Source organism: Pantherophis guttatus, chromosome 10 (genome assembly GCF_059756535.1).
Source record: "Pantherophis guttatus breed Tessera chromosome 10, ASM5975653v1, whole genome shotgun sequence".
Classification (NCBI taxonomy): domain Eukaryota; kingdom Metazoa; phylum Chordata; class Lepidosauria; order Squamata; family Colubridae; genus Pantherophis; species Pantherophis guttatus.
The window spans coordinates 16429942-16445033 of record NC_142072.1 but is presented as its reverse complement, the minus strand read 5'-3'; the positions used below and the strand labels follow the sequence as shown (position 1 = coordinate 16445033).

The 15092-nt window shown below is 44.4% G+C and overlaps 1 protein-coding gene across 1 annotated transcript in view; it reads right to left on the bottom strand.

The window, feature by feature from the left end:
- SLC9A1 (solute carrier family 9 member A1) overlaps nt 1-15092 on the bottom strand; it is a 98751-nt gene that overhangs the window by 29972 nt on the left and 53687 nt on the right. The window contains exon 2 of the mRNA XM_060691474.2: nt 9496-9956. Coding sequence (XP_060547457.1) covers nt 9496-9956 — 461 coding nt within the window. The remainder of the gene's footprint in view (nt 1-9495; nt 9957-15092) is intronic.

The following is a 15092-nucleotide window of genomic DNA, read 5'->3' as shown; positions in this document are numbered from 1 at the left end:
AATGAATAAAAGGATCACCTTCGCTCCCTTCCTCCAATTTCCAATTCTCTAGTGAGCATAACCAATTTTGCTGAAACAAAAAGACTCATTACCCACTTATTTCCTACGCAATACTCTCTGCATCTTGGAAGAAGGCAATGTCAAATCATTTCTGCATTGCTGTATAGATGTGCGCTGGATAGACATTTTAATTTTTTTTTTACCAACACTGCCTGCCTTTAAGAACTAGGCAAACTAGAATAAAGGCATCATATAACCCGGCTTTCACCGACCTTCACTTTTTAAGTGTGCTGCTGGGAATTTCAGGAGTTGTGGACCTAAACAAAATATAAAGACCTGCAAATAGAAGTAGAACGTCTATGGCAAAAGAAAGCAAAGATGGTAGCAATAAATAGGGGCCTTGCCTCCAAAATGTCAGGAGCACCATTTGAAAACCATTGGCATTGGCAAAATCACCACCAGTCAATTGCAAAAGGCAGCTTTACTTGGCACACCTTTAAGACCCTCAAAAAAACAACATCTGCCTATCTTATGTCCTTGGGAAGAGCTCAATAGGTGGATAAAAGTGCCGAATCGAGTCTAAATATCTGTCTGACTGTGCAACCAATTATAATGATAATCTGAATGGCACTGATGATGTTATCCAGTTTGGGTAATAAGACGTCTGCAAGAAAACAAACAAGCTCAGAGAGCACCAAGCACCTCTCAATCTGAATAGAGAATATTGCAGTATCTGGAGACGGCAGACTAAACTGGGAGAAAATCACAATACAAAGTCCTGAAACAGAACAACTCTGGCGAAAGGAAGCAAAGGTAGTACCAAAAATAGGTACGTTGTGTGCAATTCCAACTTCTGGAGCACCATCGGCATTGACAAAAATCACCATCAAGTCAATTGCAAAAGGCAGCTTTCCTCGGAACAGCTTATAGCTTACAACAATACCTTTAACACCATCAAACAACAATATCTGCCTATCCCAGGTCCTTGGGAAAGATTTGGTAGATGGATAAAAAAGGCCAAATCCAGTCTAATCATCTGGCTGACTCTGCAATTGACAACAATAAATTAGGTTCTCCTGCGTGAGCAGGGGGTTGGACTAGATGACCTCTAAGATCCCTTCCAATTCTGTTACTGTTACTGTTAAAATATTGATACGCTGCCCAATTTCCAGCAAACCTAGACTTCTTTTTGAAGACTAATGAAAGCCTTCCTTGTCTTCGCCAATTACAATCTGAACCTGATCCAGCTCTCAGGAGCCTCTGTCTTTTTCTTTGAGACTTTGCTGTGGTCAGGACATTACATCATCTCCCTCTCATCCTGCAGGGGGCTGGAGAACGGACATCAAAAAGGAAAGCAAGATTGTGCAAGATCTAATATGCGTTGGCTCATGTCTGCGGCATCCACTTTGCTGCTGGGGCAGCATAAATTCAGGGCAAGCCAAGAGACAGAAGGAAGGAACAGCGTTGGAGAAGCAAGTAACAGCATTGGATGTTTCTGCAATTTTTTTTTAAGCGTCATGATGCTTTATGGCAGAAGATGATATAAGGTTAATAGCTTCACTGCATCTTAACCACTTAATGAGATAATCCAAGGCATCTTCTAGATCAGGGGGTCTCCAACCTTGGCAACTTTAAGACTTGTGGACTTCAACTCCCAGAATTCCTTCTACAGAGAATTATTAAAATTCCCCAGAATATCATCGGACTCCAGCTACCAGCCCTGGATGACATCTTCGCATCTCGCTGTTTGAGGAAGTTGCACAACATTCTCAGAGACTCTTCCCATCTTTTTGGACTGTTGCCTTCTGGCAGAAGATACAGAACAATTAAAACTCGGACCTCACGTTTTCTGAATAGTTTTTATCCCAGAGCTATAACTGCACTCAGCAATGAACTAAAGGGCCACCATCAGTGAGCTGTTGGACAGCATTACTTGGTCTGCTGTGTGGATGCTTGGGTGGTTGAGGGGTGGGGAATTTTTGGTGGGTGGGGGTATGTCTGGGGATTGTCATGTGTGTTGGGCTTGGTCTCTGGGTGTTATGTGAATTTCATTGTACGTATGTGTATATACGTACAATGACAATAAACTTTATATATTTAAAATATTATTTTGGCATTTCTCTGAATTTACAGAGACCTTCTTGGGCCATGTAGCAATCATGACTTTGCACAAATTAGTCATTCCTTCGTGCCCTTTCGCTGTCCCAGCTATAAATAAATAACATGATTAAAGCCAGTTTTTCCACTCCATCCTTTCTGCTCTTTCAAATGCCTCCTGATGAGGAAGGGGGAAGGGACCTTCCTTACGTTAGAGACCGAAAGCACAGTAGATCTCTTACATTAACCATAGTGGGTTCCCCAGAAAATGCAGCTTAGAATATAAATGGTGTGCAAGAAAATTCCTTTCCATATTTTTCTTTTTCTATGCATGTTATTATAGCTAACATTGCTACAAGCTACGATCGTTGGCAGTAATACTCTACATCAGATAGAGAGTTGGAAGAAGAGGAAGTCTATCTACTTCAAGGGTTGCTGTGTAAGCTGTATGTGGTAGACCAGACAGGAAAATGATCAGATGAGCTAACTCTACTGTCAGGGTTTCAAGTAACAGTCCCAATTAAATCAAAACTCTGAAGCCTGGAGTTTCCTCAAAGTTAAATTTTATTTAGGTAAAGGCTCCCCTTGCACATACAAGCTAGTCGTTCCCGACTCTAGGGGGCGATGCTCATCTCCGTTTCAAAGCCGAAGAGCCAGCGCTGTCTGAAGACATCTCCGTGATCATGTGGCCGCCATGACTAAATGCCAAAGGCTCACGGAACACTGTTACCTTCCCACCAAAGGTGGTCCCTATTTTTCTACTTGCATTTTTACATGCTTTCAAACTAGGTTGGCAGAAGCTGGGACAAGTCACGGGAGCTCACTCTGTTATGCGACGCTAGGGATTCGAACCGCCAAATTGCCAACCTTTCTGATCGACAAGCTCACTGTCTTAGCCACTGAGCCACCGTGTCCCTTAAATTATATTAGGAATGGTATATTAACATTCTTTCCTGTGGGAGCCAAGGACATCCCCACCAAGTACTTGGAAGGTGTGGACCTGAGATAGCCGGAGGAGGACTATGACCTGATTGGGCCATGAGATGGATGTGTGACCTGAGGGGGGGGGACAGGAACTTCGGGTTTTGATTTGGGTGGGGAAAACCTTGGGTCCTTCACTAGCTGTGCCAAAATTTTATTAGGAATGCCATATTGGTCTCTAGAAAGTACAACGAGTTGTTAGCCTTCCCCCCCAACCCATCCAGCTCCCTCCCCCCAGCCTCCCCCCCTGCACACTCGCAGCTGGTGAATGCAAAGTGTGGGCATGAGATGGCAGTTCTGACACCATCTTTGCAGAATAATGTTTGAGCAGAACTAACAGTTTTCTACCCAGGACGAATGACAAAATGTCACTTCCTAGGAAGGAGATGGCCAGGAATTGACTCTTTCTTCAGTACAAATGCTGGGGTAATATTTCCTGCTGTAGAGGAAACAGCCGAGTTTAATGTTCTGTAAGAGTGTTCTTGAGAAACAGAAAAAGTCATAGACTAGTCAACGTCATGTTTGTTGCTGTTGTTCAGTCATTCTGTCCAACACTACATGGCCCCAGGACCATAGCCCACCAGGCTCTCCTGTCTCCCAGAATTTGCCCATCTTCATCTTCATTGCATTGATGGCCCTATCGAACCATCTAAACCTCTGCCATCCCCTTCTCCTTTTGCCTTCTATCTTTCCCAACACCAGAGTCCTCTCTTCTCATTAGGTGGCCAACGTACTTGAGTTTCAGCTTCAGTATCTGTCCTTCCAAAGAACAGTCAGGGTTGATTTCCTTTAGGATCGACTGATTTGAACTCCCTGCAGTCGAAAGAGACTCTGAAAGGGCTTCTCCAGCACTCCACAATTGGAAAGCATCAACTCTTCAATGACCATATATGAGACACCTGTCAGACCTAGAAGCCATCTTTTACCTGTGACTCTTCAGGCCTGCCACAAATTCTGCTGTGGAGGGGGGATTGTATGGAATGAAGATGATATGTAGTCAAAATAACATTCTTTCCAGAAAGTCAAGGCCGAGTTGCCCTGCAGCTGTGTTGAGAAGAGTGGGGAGGTATCTTCTGTTCCAGAGGGTACCTGATTGGTGGGTGTGATGGACATGTGGGTGATGGACAATGACTTGAACTTTCTTTTGGGTGAGGAAAACCCTGAAGCTCTCAGATTCGGGTTTTCCCAGATGTGCCAATATGACATCTCTAATAAAAATTAGCTTTGAGGAAATTCAAGCCTCAGAGTTTGATTTCATTGGAGGTGTTACTTGGAACACCTTAGCCTCCAGAAGCAATGGAGCATGACAAATGTCTCAGAAGAGACCCTCCCTAATTTCTGACTTGTAAAGATGAGGGGGAGAGATCTACTTCCAGACTTGCAAGATACTGTTACTATAATCTTAGAATAAAGGTAGTAGTGTTTGTACTCATGGCTGATGCCTCTTGTCCAGTCTACCTCTAAGAGTTGGTAAGGAAAGTGTCAGCATTCTGATGCTGCCATAAAAAGACGAGGGTTGACTTTTCACCTACTTATTTTCTCTGTAGATAATATCCCCTAGGAGATGGGATGGGAGGGGGGAACATTCCTGTGGGGTGAGGTCAGAAGCTGGGGAGACTGACTTGGAAGATGGCCAATTAGAAGATGAGAATTGGGGAACGGAAAGGGAAGGGTTTGGGGGTCAGAGGGTTAGTATCGGCTACGACGAAGTCGGGGCCAGATCTGTCGTACTCAATAAATGGAATATTTCAGCAAAGATTAATTGTTTGGGAGTGCAATTTATTTGAGATGACATCGAAACCTGACAGAAAGACCATGAAGCACAATATAGCATTGTCCTTCCAGACATCACAATCCTCCTTCATCCTTTGGTGTCTGCTATTGGAGGTAGCACTCTCTCGCTCTACTAATAGGGCTGATCCTTATATCTAAAACAGCAGAGAACTGGATCTCAAAAGAGCTACATGACAGCTACACAGAACAAACAATTGCCTTTCCAACTCTTAATAATTTGTTAACCTGTCCACTAACAACAAACCTCCCCCGATCAACTCAAGTGATTACCCAACCAATTTATTTTCAGGTCATTCCAACAGGCCCTTGCTTTATACAAGTCATCTCATAAGTAATCCTTGCTGCTAAGTTGTCCACATCTTGCCACACTACCAATTGGCCAATTTCCCTTGTCTGGGAGGCTGGTCTTTTATATCCTTCCATCCATAATTCAGAATTACTTCAACCAAAACTCTGTTCTGAATTGCTCACAGAGCTGTGAAATGTAACATAAACCTGCCAATTTTCTCATCTGGTTGCTTTCGTGGTGTGGAGACAATAACTTGGTCCTTAACACCAATAAGACCAAGGAGCTTATAGTGGACTATAGAAGGAACAGATCAGACATCCGGCCCTTGCTTGAAAAATGGAGACTGAGTGGAGCAAGTGGCCAGTTTTAAGTTTCTGGTGTCGGGCCTCGCAGCACGCTCGACAACACTGACTGCGATGACAGCAGCAAAAGATATACAGAAGATATATATATATACACACGGGGTGATGGTGGCACTGGGTGCAGGCGGTCATGTGCAAGGTGTGGGGTGGAAGTGCCGTGTGTGACGGTTGTAGGGCGATTCCTGAACGTTGCTGCGGAAGAACGCTCCAGAGCACACCGACGGCCAATATGCTGATGAGGAGGGTGTGGTGATAACAACAAGGGCGTGTTATTAAAGGAGGAAATGGCAGTAATGAACGGGTGGGCTATTTAAACGCTCACCGTCAGGGGTCCATAGCGCCGATTTCGTTCGTTTATGCGAATCGCAGCATGTGTCTGGAAACCGATGTGAATAAACCAGCATTCTGCAAAGAGCTGAACTGTGTTTGCTGAGTTTTGATTGCATCTTGCACAGAACTGCTGAGATCTGGGTGTTAGCATAAAAGAGGATCTGACCTGGGGCGCTCACATTGCAGCACTGGTCAAAAGGGCCCAGCAGAGATTAAACTACTTGAGACTTCTCAGGAAACAACAACTGAATGAAAAACTGCTGGTGATCTTCTACTGCTGCACCATAGAGAGCATTTTAACTTACTGCACCTGTGTATGGTTTGCCAGTTGCACAGTGGCAGATAGGACAGCGCTCCAGAGGGTCAACGTCATTGCCCAGAGGATCATTGGTTGCCTCTCCCCTCTTTGGAAGAGCTTTATAGCTCCCGCTGCCTTAAGAAAGTTCAAAACATTCTTAAAGACCCTTCTTATCCTGGGCACCCTTTTTTTTTTTTAACTATTACCATCTGGCAGACGGTACAGGATAATAAAAACAAGGACAAATAGGCTGAAAAACCGTTTCTATCCCAGGGCAATAACCATATTGAATTCTACTGTATGGTACAATATTGCAATATCAGGGGTTTTCAATTCAATTGTATAGAATGTGAAGGATGTGTGTTTGTGTTTTATTTTTATAGTTATAATGTACACTGAAGATGGCATTTAATTTCGTTGTACGACGTGCAATGACAGTAAACCAAACTAAATTAAACTAATTGTAAGCTAGGGCAAACCCTCTAGATGAGATCCGCACCCACCCTCCTGACCTTCCATAAGGACCTGAAGACCTGGCTCTACCAGTTGGCCTGAACGGGAAGGGGCACCACTCTGGAGGCGGCTACTAGATTAAGAGAAGACCCCACCTCTCCCCATGTACTTTGTGCTCCCTTCCTCCCATTTTTAAATTGTAAATTATCGTTATTATTGTTAATTATTGTTTTATCATTTTAATGTTTATCTCTTCTGTTAGCCATCGAGAGTCATTTCTAGATGAGACAGGAGGCACACAAATTTAAAAAATGAAATAAAATATAAAATGAAATATAATAAAGGCAAATGGTGGTCACATGACCCTGGGATTCTGCAATCCTAGTAAATATATGCCAATTGGGGGCGGGGTTGGACTAGATGGCCTACAAGGTCCCTTCCAACTCTGTTAATCTGTTAAAATTGCCAAGCCCCTGAATGTTGATCCTGTGACCATGGGAATACTGCAATGGTTTTAAATGTGAGTACCTGTTGTAAGTCACTTTTTTCAGTGTCATCATAGGTTTGAATGGTCGCTAAATGAATGATCTTAGTTTGAGGACTACCTTGTTTTAAATAAATAAGGTATTAGACTACCTGAAATATAATGCAGTAAATTTAAAAACAAATGCACGAGTGTGTTTCGTGAAGTTAAAAGATTTTGCCCGAACTTTTCCTTTGGTTTCTGACATTTAGCAGGCTTCACCTTTAGAGAGCCGTCATCTTTTTCCAGTTGCTAAGTATCTGTTCATGTCCTCAAAGGCTTTTTTTAGTGGCCCATTAGCTATTTTAGTTTCACTTGTTGCAAATTATGTTTGGGGCTTTATCGTTTTCTATTGGATTTTGGATAAATATTGCTAGGCACTGGGGGAATCTCTGATTAAGAGGCTGGAATGAATGCTTTAATTTTTAAAAAGGGTAGTAAGGTTTCAACCAATGTATTATGAAGTCCATTAGCCATGACTACAGTAAATGAATTCCCATATTCAGGCCAATCTCTTGGGCCAACTACTTCAGTACTGTTAACAGTGGCCGGCAGCAGGTCCTCTGATCTTTAGAGTGGACCTTTCTACCCACTTATCTGAAGCTCTTAAATAAATTAAATCTACAAACTGATGGAATCAGGGGTGGGTTCTAAAATTTTTTACTACCGGTTCTGTGGGCGTGGCTTATTTTGTGGGCGTGGCTTGGTGGTCATGTGACAAACAATTCTTTAGGATTTAGCAGAGGTACTGGTCTACCGGGCTTTTAGCTGCTTGCAGAGCTGTACCGGTCTACTCATTTGTTTTTGGAGGCACCAGTCTACCCATTTATTTTTGCAGGCACTGGTCTACCCATTTGTTTTTGGAGGCACTGGTCTACCACCACACTGCCTTTTACCGCTGATCAGCTGTATGGCGGCCCTTTGAAGCGCCGCGGCAAGAGTTTAAATAGTTTTTTTCCGCTCTGCCATCACTGAGAGCATCGGAAACCGTTTTCAGGCAGCTTGGCCTCAATTGCCAATCTACCACCACCGAGCAATTTATAAGGACGGATCGATTCTAGCCGATCAGTTGGGAGGCTTCTTGGCTTCTCAATTTAAAACGACTGTATCTTGTTGTTGTTTTTTCTCTTCTTTGTCAAGTGAGCCCTGAATTTTTCCTTCTAGCCAATCAGCTGGGACCTGGGAGGCAGCGAATAGATTGGGGGCAGGGCCAGGCAGAGATGGTATTTACTGGTTCGCCGAACTACTCAAAATCTCCACTACCGGTTCACAAGAACCACTCCTGCCTTTTGGCAGCTCTGCGCACCCGTGCATCAAGAAGAGGGTCCTCCTCTTCTTCCTCTTCACTTATGGGAGCTTCTGGAGGTTCTGAAGGCCCTGGCTGAATCTCCGCCTCTGGCACCACATCTTGCCAGCCTCCTCATTGTCTGACTCAAGTGCCAGCTGCACAGGCTGCTGGCACAGCACCACACCAGCCTCCTCGCTGTTGGAATCAGCTACTAGCTGCACAGGCCGCTGACGGGCCACAACATTATCTGTGATCTTCTGCAGACAAACTCGGTTTTCTATCCCTGGGCTCTCTAATATTTAGGAGGACAAGAAGTAGGTGCCTGTCAAATGAATGTTCACTTCATCCTGAACAGACACAGGATATTTCTGACCAAGAGAAGCTAAGAGTTTAAGGATGCTAAGAAATCAAAAGGCAAAGTGATCCTTCCTTTGAGGTTCCCTTGGCATCAGCTGATCCCTTCTGGAGACAGAAATCTCTCGACTAATAATCCCTACATCAATGCCCGCATGCAGTGTGTTTCTTTGGCAGTATGAACATTGTGTTGAATCCAGTGGTGAAATCCGAACTGGTCTGGTACCAGTTCTCTGGCTGCGCATTGTGTGCCAAATGCATACTGTGTGCGCATGTGCAGTGCGCCAAATGCATGCTGCATGCACACACGCAGTGCACACCAAACATGCGCTCTGTGCGCATGTGCATGCGCATGCACAGAACACACATGTGCAGTACATGCCAAAAGAAGGCTTGGGAAGGTAAGTAAAACAGCGGGGGAGGGATCAGCTGTGCAGGGCAGTTTAGCTTTGCTGGAAAGCAGGATTTCCTGCTTTCTAGCAAAGCTAAACCCCGCTTCACAACTGATCGTAGGAAATACTGGTTCGGAGGAAACGGTAGCTGTTTTTAACTACCGGTTCGCCTGAATCGGAGTGAACCGGTAGCATTTCACCCCTGGTTGAATCGTGCACAAGACATTTTAGGTGTCTCCTCCTCCTTTGCTGCCTTCAGCAGTGCTCAAATCCACAAAATCTTCCTTTATTCCAGGACAGAGCCAGCTCTGCCAAAGCTGTGCTCTCTACTTACCACAGTAACGGCGTCATTCAGCAACGACTCGCCAAACACCAAGATGTGCAAAAGTTCATTGATGTGAATCTCCTCAAAAACAGCCAGCACAGCCACAGGGTCCACCGCGGAGATGATGCTGCCAAAGAGCAGGTTGTCCAAGAGGCCAATGTCTGATAAAAGAGGACCACCTATCCGGCACACGGCGTACATCAGAGACCCTACGAAGAAAGCATTCCATAATGTCCCAATCACCGCGAAAATCAAGATGGTGCCCACGTTCTCAGTGAATTGGCGCAAGGGCAAGAAGTAACCAGCGTCCAGGATGATGGGTGGGAGGAGGAAGAGGAAGAAGACTTCGGAATTTAGGACTGGAGGGGTTTCTCCCACGGCTTTAATGAGTGCACCAACCAGCAGTCCTACGACAATGAGTAAGCAGCTCTCAGGAACTATGCTGGAAAGGGTTGGAATCACGTGGAATCCTGTAAGTAGAGACAAAAGCAATACGGTCAAGATTTTAGTAGCTTTAGTAAAGCTGCATCCTCCAGTTCTTCAGTTTTGCCAAGAAACTAAACTTACATCATCTGTGCACCGATGATGTTACCTGGTTGGGTAATGAAATGTCTTCAAGGAAACAACCAAGCTCAGAGAACACCAAGGACGCCTTATTACACCATTCTCCTAGAATCTGGATGTGAAAGAGTGAAGGATCCTGAAACAAGACTTGGTCCTTTAAAGAAACACAGTGGCACATTTTGGCTCCTGGACAACCTGATTTCTGCAGCAGAATACATTGGAATCTGTAATCAGCCTGGATTATGCAATAGTCATTAGCTGGAATGTTACATGTAGTTACCCTGGAGTAAATTCCAGATAACTCAGCTGGGTTTATTAGGTTAGTAAAATTGCACAGCTAGAACAATTTATCTGTAATGAAGCTGCATCTTTCTTACCACATCTCCTCTCCAATTTAATTCCCATCTCGTATCGCTTCCAGAAGTAGACATGAATGAGAGGAGGAACCTGGCACAGTTTAATTATTGACCGTTCTTCCTTATTTAATGTCATATGTATCCTCAATTCCTTATTTCCAACAATCAGTCTGGGCTTGGCATGGTGAGGTAACCCAAAATTACATCATTTCCACCAACAGACAGTGATCATGAGTCTGGGGAGAACTGAGGCAGCAAAAGTGAACCAAGCATTTTTTTGGGGGGAGAAAAATGAGACATGAGAAAAAAGGAAAAAGACTGAGCACATTCAGGGATAACATAATGCTGGCCAATTCTTGGAGGCAGAATAAAATGAAATTGTTAAATCCCAGATAGGAATAATTCTCATTCTGATATTCTGTTGGCTGTTCCCTCTAAATACAGAGATACTCAATCCCAGCCATCCCCTCCCTACAACCTGTTATCGATTTTTTAATATTTCTATAAATACAATTTGGTATTTTGTTTAGGGACAAAAACGATGGTAAGCACAGTGGTGGGTTGCCCCCAGTTCGGACCAGTTCTATAGAACCAGTAGTAAAACCGGCGGGAGCAGGGGTGAAATGCTCCCGGTTTGGACCGAATCGCCCAATCCGGTAGCGATGGCGATGGGTGGTTCGGAGAACTGGTAGCAAAAATCCCTACCCCCTCTCCCCCCATGCCCAGCTGAGCTGCGCAATCATCAGAGGGTTTTTTTTAATTTTTAAAAGCACTTTTTCATGCCTTTAAAAGTAAAAAAAAAAAAGCCTCTGATGATCGCGCGGCTCAGCTGGGATCGTCAGAGGCTTTTAAAAGCATTTTTTTCTACAACCTCTTCAGCTGAAGAGGTTGTAGAAAAAAATGGTTTTAAAAGTAAAAAAAAAAAAAGTTGGCCATGCCCATCCAGTCACATTACCCCACCACCACCAAGCCACACCCACAGAGCCGGTAGTAACAAATTTTACATTTCACCACTGGGCGGGAGGCTCCGCTCACCGACCCCAACGTCTTCAGGAAGCTTCTGCGCATCTGCAGAAGCGCGCGTGGCCCCGTTGTGAACCGATAGTAAAGGTAAGTAGAACCCACCCCAGTTGTATCTTTGATTCTCTGGCAAAGGGACTCTTTTCATAAAAAGCAGCCATTTTTAATAAACACCTCAGTTGCTTCAATCTTCCCTGCTGAACTTCTGGGCACAAGAGACCACCTGTTTTGAATGGAACCTGTTGAGCTGTAAAATAGATCACCAAACTGTGATTGCTTAGAACAGGGCTGTCAAACTCAGTGTCCACGGGCCGGATGTATCACGCACTGGCCATGCCCACACCCAGTTTAACAATGCCCAGAGAACAATGCATATAAGCAACATTTCCCAAAGAATCCATCTGAACTGTCCATAAGCAGTTGCAGGGAGTTGCATAGTTCTGGATCATTTCAAAGGGATAAACTCTTGAGAAAACAGCCAACTGAGTCAAAAATTAAAGAATGGAATGTAAAATAAACTTTTAAATTTAAGAACCTAAGAATAATTGCACGGCGTCAAATCTAAAAATCCATCTACTCCAATACTGTTTTTGATAACTGGTCAAATACATTCACAAGAGAAGAATATGAGGGAGACAGTATCCCTTAACTTGTGTTTCCTGACAAGTGATACCAAGAAAACTTCTCATCTTTTATTGGCGATAAAGCTAGCAGCTTTTACTAGCACTATCCTCCTTTGATTTGCTCCAATAACACTTTTCTGATACAAATACTCCTCGCTCATTTCTAAACAGGTCAGTTTAGAAACCGTTCAATGCTATAACGGTGCTGAAAAAGTAACTTTTTGGACAGTCCTCGCACTTACAACCATTGTAGCATCCCACAGTCCCATGATTGAGACTTGGGTGCTTCATAGCCAGCAGGATTTATGACTTACCATATCCCACGATCACATTTGCACATCTCGCAGCCAGTTTCCAACAAGCAAAGTCAATAGAGAAGCCGGCAGCGAAATTGCAAATCACGGTCACTCAATGTCTTGCTTACTGACCATGAGTGAGTCTCTTAACAACTGTGGCAGAAGTGAGGTTGCAAGTCCATCACAGTCACATGATGTCTTGCTTAACAACTGTATTGGCATGGCAGGATGGGTACAGACTTCAACGGATAGTTAGGACTGCAGAAAAAAACCCCAATATCTTGCCTTCTATTGAGGATCTGTATACAGCACAAACCAGAAAGAGGGCTGAGAAAGTATCTACAGACCCCTCATATCCTGGACATAAACTATTTCAATTTCTTCTCTCAAGACGCCACTGTAGGGCATTGCACGCCAAAAGAACTAGACACAGATAGTTTTTTTTCCCTGTGCCATCACTCTGCTAAACACCTGATTCTACAGCACTGTCTTATGCCTAAAGATATTTACCCAGGGGTGGGCTGCTGGGGGTTCGCATGGGTTCGGAAGAACCTTTTAGCTAAGATTCTGTGCAGTTCAGAGAACCCCAAAATCCCACTTCTGACTGGCACTGCCAACCCCACCCCGCCCCTCCCAGGAATCCCCTCGCGGTCTGTTTTGGATGCAGGTAAGTGCAGGGCGTGTGCGGAAGCTCAGGGAGGGTGAAAAATGGGCCTATGGGAAGTTCGGGAAGGCCGGAAACCGTTTCCGGCCTCCAGAGACCCTCTGGAGCCTGGGGAGACCATTTTCACCTTCCCAGAGGCTCAAGGAAAGCCTCCGGAGCTCAGGGAGGGCAAAAACGCCCCCTCCCCCCGCCGTGGTGCAGGAGGCCGACTAGGCCACGTCCACCATGGCTATGCCCACGCAGCAACTGGGCAGAGAATCCCTTGCTAAAATTTCTGAAGCGCACCCTGCATTTACCTGTGTAGTAGGCTGTATTGCTGTTATCCTTATCACCTTCTTATCCTTCTCATCTTTTCTACTACCTTCTCCTATTGGTATATTATGGTTTATCAATTGTTGTCTGTATCTTATGTTTATGATTGTATCTTATGATCTATGACTTATCACTTGGTGACTTATCACAATTGGGATGGAGTTGCCATCCCAATTGCGGTCATTGAGCAAGGACTATCTGATGACTTAGGAGATTGATTTCAGTTAAGCATTGGCAAAATGAAGTGATCAAATCCTGGACGGGGGCGGGGGTTCCTCACACCAGTCAGAGGGATCCCAAAAGTGCTTTTTCAGGAGGCAACTGGACTTTCTTGTTTTTTTCTTTGAAGGCATTTTGCTTCTCATTCAAGAAGCTTCTTCAGCTCTGACTGGATGATAGTGGGGAATGGAAGGATTTATCTTCCTTGCAAACAGCTGGTCATTTGCATCCTTTTAGAGGGTCCTTGAAGCACTTGGAGGTTTATCTGTGACCTCAGGGTCACTTGAGTGGTACAAATGGTTCTTGTAGTCTGCAATTTTTCTGGAAATCCATTCATACTCCCACACCATTTGAAGGGCGTTCATCCTTTCAAGACCATTCAAAGAAAAAACAAGGAAGTCCAGCTTATTTATTTATTAGTTCGATTTATATATGCCGCCCTTCTCCAGAGACTCAGGGCGGCTTACAATGCATTAAGCAATAGCCTTCATACTTTTGTATGTACCTGCTTAGTAGGGCTTTCTGGGCCCCTCTGAGCGGTGTTCTATTTCATACAAAGTCAGTTTATTGCCCCCACAAACTGGGTCCTCATTTTACCTACCTCGAAAGGATGGAAGGCTGAGTCAACCTGGAGCCTGGTGAGAATTGAACTCGCAGTAATTGCAGGCAGCTGACCGCTAAGTACTACTTTAACAGCAGCAGTTTAGTCCACTGCGCCACCAAGGCTCTTGAAAAGCCTCCTGAAAAAGCACCTCTGGGACAAGCATGACCTGGATGACCGAGAATCTCCATAGACTTTCAACAATGGGAACAATACCAAAAGAAATGGTGCATAGCTCCTCCCTCAGTTGAGAGATTTAAGAAGAAACCGGACAACCATGGATTGGATATGTTCCAGCTTTGTAATTCTTGCATAAGTGCTGACACTGAAAACTCTAGGAGCATCTTCTTCTCCCATTGTATCATTTAAAGCAGTCTGTTTATTATTTCAAGATGGTCTAAACAGCTAGTTTTGCAGGGGTTTCGGAAATTATTTTTAGAGCATGTCTTCATCGTTTTCATTCTGGTATCATATTAACTTGGCAACGCCCAAAAGTAAGCAAGAAAACCAGACTAAACATGAAAATAGCCATATGCTCATAGTTGTGTCGGAGGCACAGCTTATAGAATTCAGCCTTTCTCCCATATTTCTAGCAACACCACCAGCTGGGACGATGCAACTCTTGCACACTGCAGGGAAAAAAAAAAACACCAGTCCCAGGAATGACAAACGTCTAGCCGAATTCAGAAGGCTCTGGATGCAGCAGCTTTAAGCTTGACTTCTTCACAATGACATTCCACTTTCCCCCCCCCCAACCTCTTTTCTCCTCCTCCCCACAGCCTCCTGTACAGCAGGCAAGAAACCGGTGGGGGTCATCTAAGGACAAATGATGAGTCAGCAGCCTGCTGCAGCTGTGAGAGAGAAAATGCATCTCCTGCACCACAACAATATTAAAGCGGCAGTCGCTGAAATGGATAGAGATACCTGTTTCTGCTTTCCATTTCCCTCCCC